At 49.0% G+C, this 1617-nt stretch overlaps 1 protein-coding gene and 1 long non-coding RNA gene across 2 annotated transcripts in view; both read left to right on the top strand.

Moving 5' to 3' along the window:
* LOC105826292 overlaps nucleotides 1-1075 on the top strand; it is a 4087-nt gene extending 3012 nt beyond the window's left edge. Inside the window, exons 2-3 of the long non-coding RNA XR_001138303.1 lie at nucleotides 77-132; nucleotides 1022-1075. This is a non-coding gene — a long non-coding RNA (uncharacterized LOC105826292). The remainder of the gene's footprint in view (nucleotides 1-76; nucleotides 133-1021) is intronic.
* A 510-nt stretch (nucleotides 1076-1585) lies between these two features.
* LOC105826287 (HAUS augmin-like complex subunit 8) overlaps nucleotides 1586-1617 on the top strand; it is a 7265-nt gene continuing 7233 nt past the window's right edge. Inside the window, exon 1 of the mRNA XM_012664245.1 lies at nucleotides 1586-1603. Coding sequence (XP_012519699.1) covers nucleotides 1586-1603 — 18 coding nt within the window. The remainder of the gene's footprint in view (nucleotides 1604-1617) is intronic.

Genomic DNA, 1617 nt, shown 5'->3' with positions numbered 1-1617 from the left:
GTGGGGTCTGGGTGTGTTGGGTCTTCTCAGGCCATGACAGCAGTTTTGTTATAAACCAACAGTGTGTCCCCCACAGGTGGAAAAGTGGTTGAGTCCCGCTACTTGGACTACGAGAAGAAAACAACCAGGAAGGTAATACAGTGCTCGGTGTATGCTCGAAGCAGTTCTGAGCATGGTTCTCAGTAACTGGAATTTCGAAACACTCAGGCGAGCCAGTCACAACCTGGTCCTGAAGGAAGCGGGTCCAGGGCCTTCGTCCAGGTGCTTTTAGGTTATCGGCTCTTCATGCCGAGTTGGCCTCTCTGTCATGAGCAGCCCACTGCTTTAAGCCTCCTTACAAAGCTGTGATCTCTGTGGAAGCATAGACTTGTTCTTGCCTTGCAACCCAATAGTTCACTTCCTGGACTTTGAAGCTGCCTTATCCAATGCCCAGCGCACGGTCCTTGGTGTGTGGCTGGCATTTCTCCTGTCTGCAGGAAGCGAGTTTTACTTTTTCTTATCCAACCTGTTTGCCTTTGTGTTTTGTTCTAGGACCTCCACTGTGATGTTGAGTAGGAGTGGTGTCTGTACCTTGCAATATTCTTGCCTTGTATAAGATTTTCCTTTTGCTTTTGGTTATCATAAGGGCATTATTCCATGTGTTGCTTGGTTTTTTTTTGTAAGTTTTGACCATTAATACCTGTATACAAACTTTGTCTTTCCTGGTGACCAAGGTAATATGTTCTTTCTAGAAAACGAGCAGATACTGAAAGGTATCCAGAAAAATCGGTCACCTGTAACCTACCATGTCAGAGATAATCACCAGCAGACATTTTGGTGGTTTCCTATGCTCTGCGCACATGTGTGTCTACTTTTTGAAAAAATTTGTGTGTCCTGTATATATGGATAAAATTTCCAAACTCTTTCGATGTCTCCCTTGCCTCAGAGTAAGAGCATTTACAGAAAGCAACATAGACTGCGTCAGGGGCCCTTCTCCTGACGGGCAGGTGTCTTGCCCTCTGAATGTCGTGTGTTCCTGTAGCAGGCTCCTGCCACAGATGCCTTAAAGACCGGCGGGAACACACCTGGAGGTGGAAAGAGACCCAGCCAGCTCCAGAAAAGCAAAGGTACGAAGCAGCCCAACCATCAGTGAGTGACGCGCTTGGTGGTGAACTCTGTTTCCATGTGTGCCACGTTGGAGCTCCCTCTCTCCTTTCTGGGAGAGGTCAGAGCTGCTATCAAAGAGTTTGAGTGTAAGGACAGATGGGGGGCTTGTGGGGAGCTGAGGGGATGGCTGGGAAGTCGGGGGGTCACTTCCGCCCTATGTGGTCCCAGAGAAGAGCCACGTTGCCACCATGGCGCTCCCTTGTGGCATCAGTTCCTTGTCTACGTGACAGTTTCCCCACTGGCACTCTGAGAGCAGCACTCTCAGGATGCGAGGCCTTATCCTCCCTCCTCTCACCACCTTGGGTTGCCTTCCTTGCCTTCTGCGCCAGCAGCTGTGGTGGTCTGTCCTAACCCCTCCTTCTAGAAGTTGTCACCAAAGTGATACGAAAGTCTTTTTAGTTTTCCTAATTGTGGATGTGACACGCATTCATTATAAAAAATGGAAAATGGGGACCAGGTTGGGGGACCTCA

The sequence above is a fragment of the Propithecus coquereli genome, unplaced genomic scaffold, assembly GCF_000956105.1.
Source record: "Propithecus coquereli isolate 6110/MARCELLA unplaced genomic scaffold, Pcoq_1.0 Scaffold877, whole genome shotgun sequence".
Classification (NCBI taxonomy): domain Eukaryota; kingdom Metazoa; phylum Chordata; class Mammalia; order Primates; family Indriidae; genus Propithecus; species Propithecus coquereli.
This window is presented reverse-complemented; position numbering and strand designations above follow the sequence as displayed.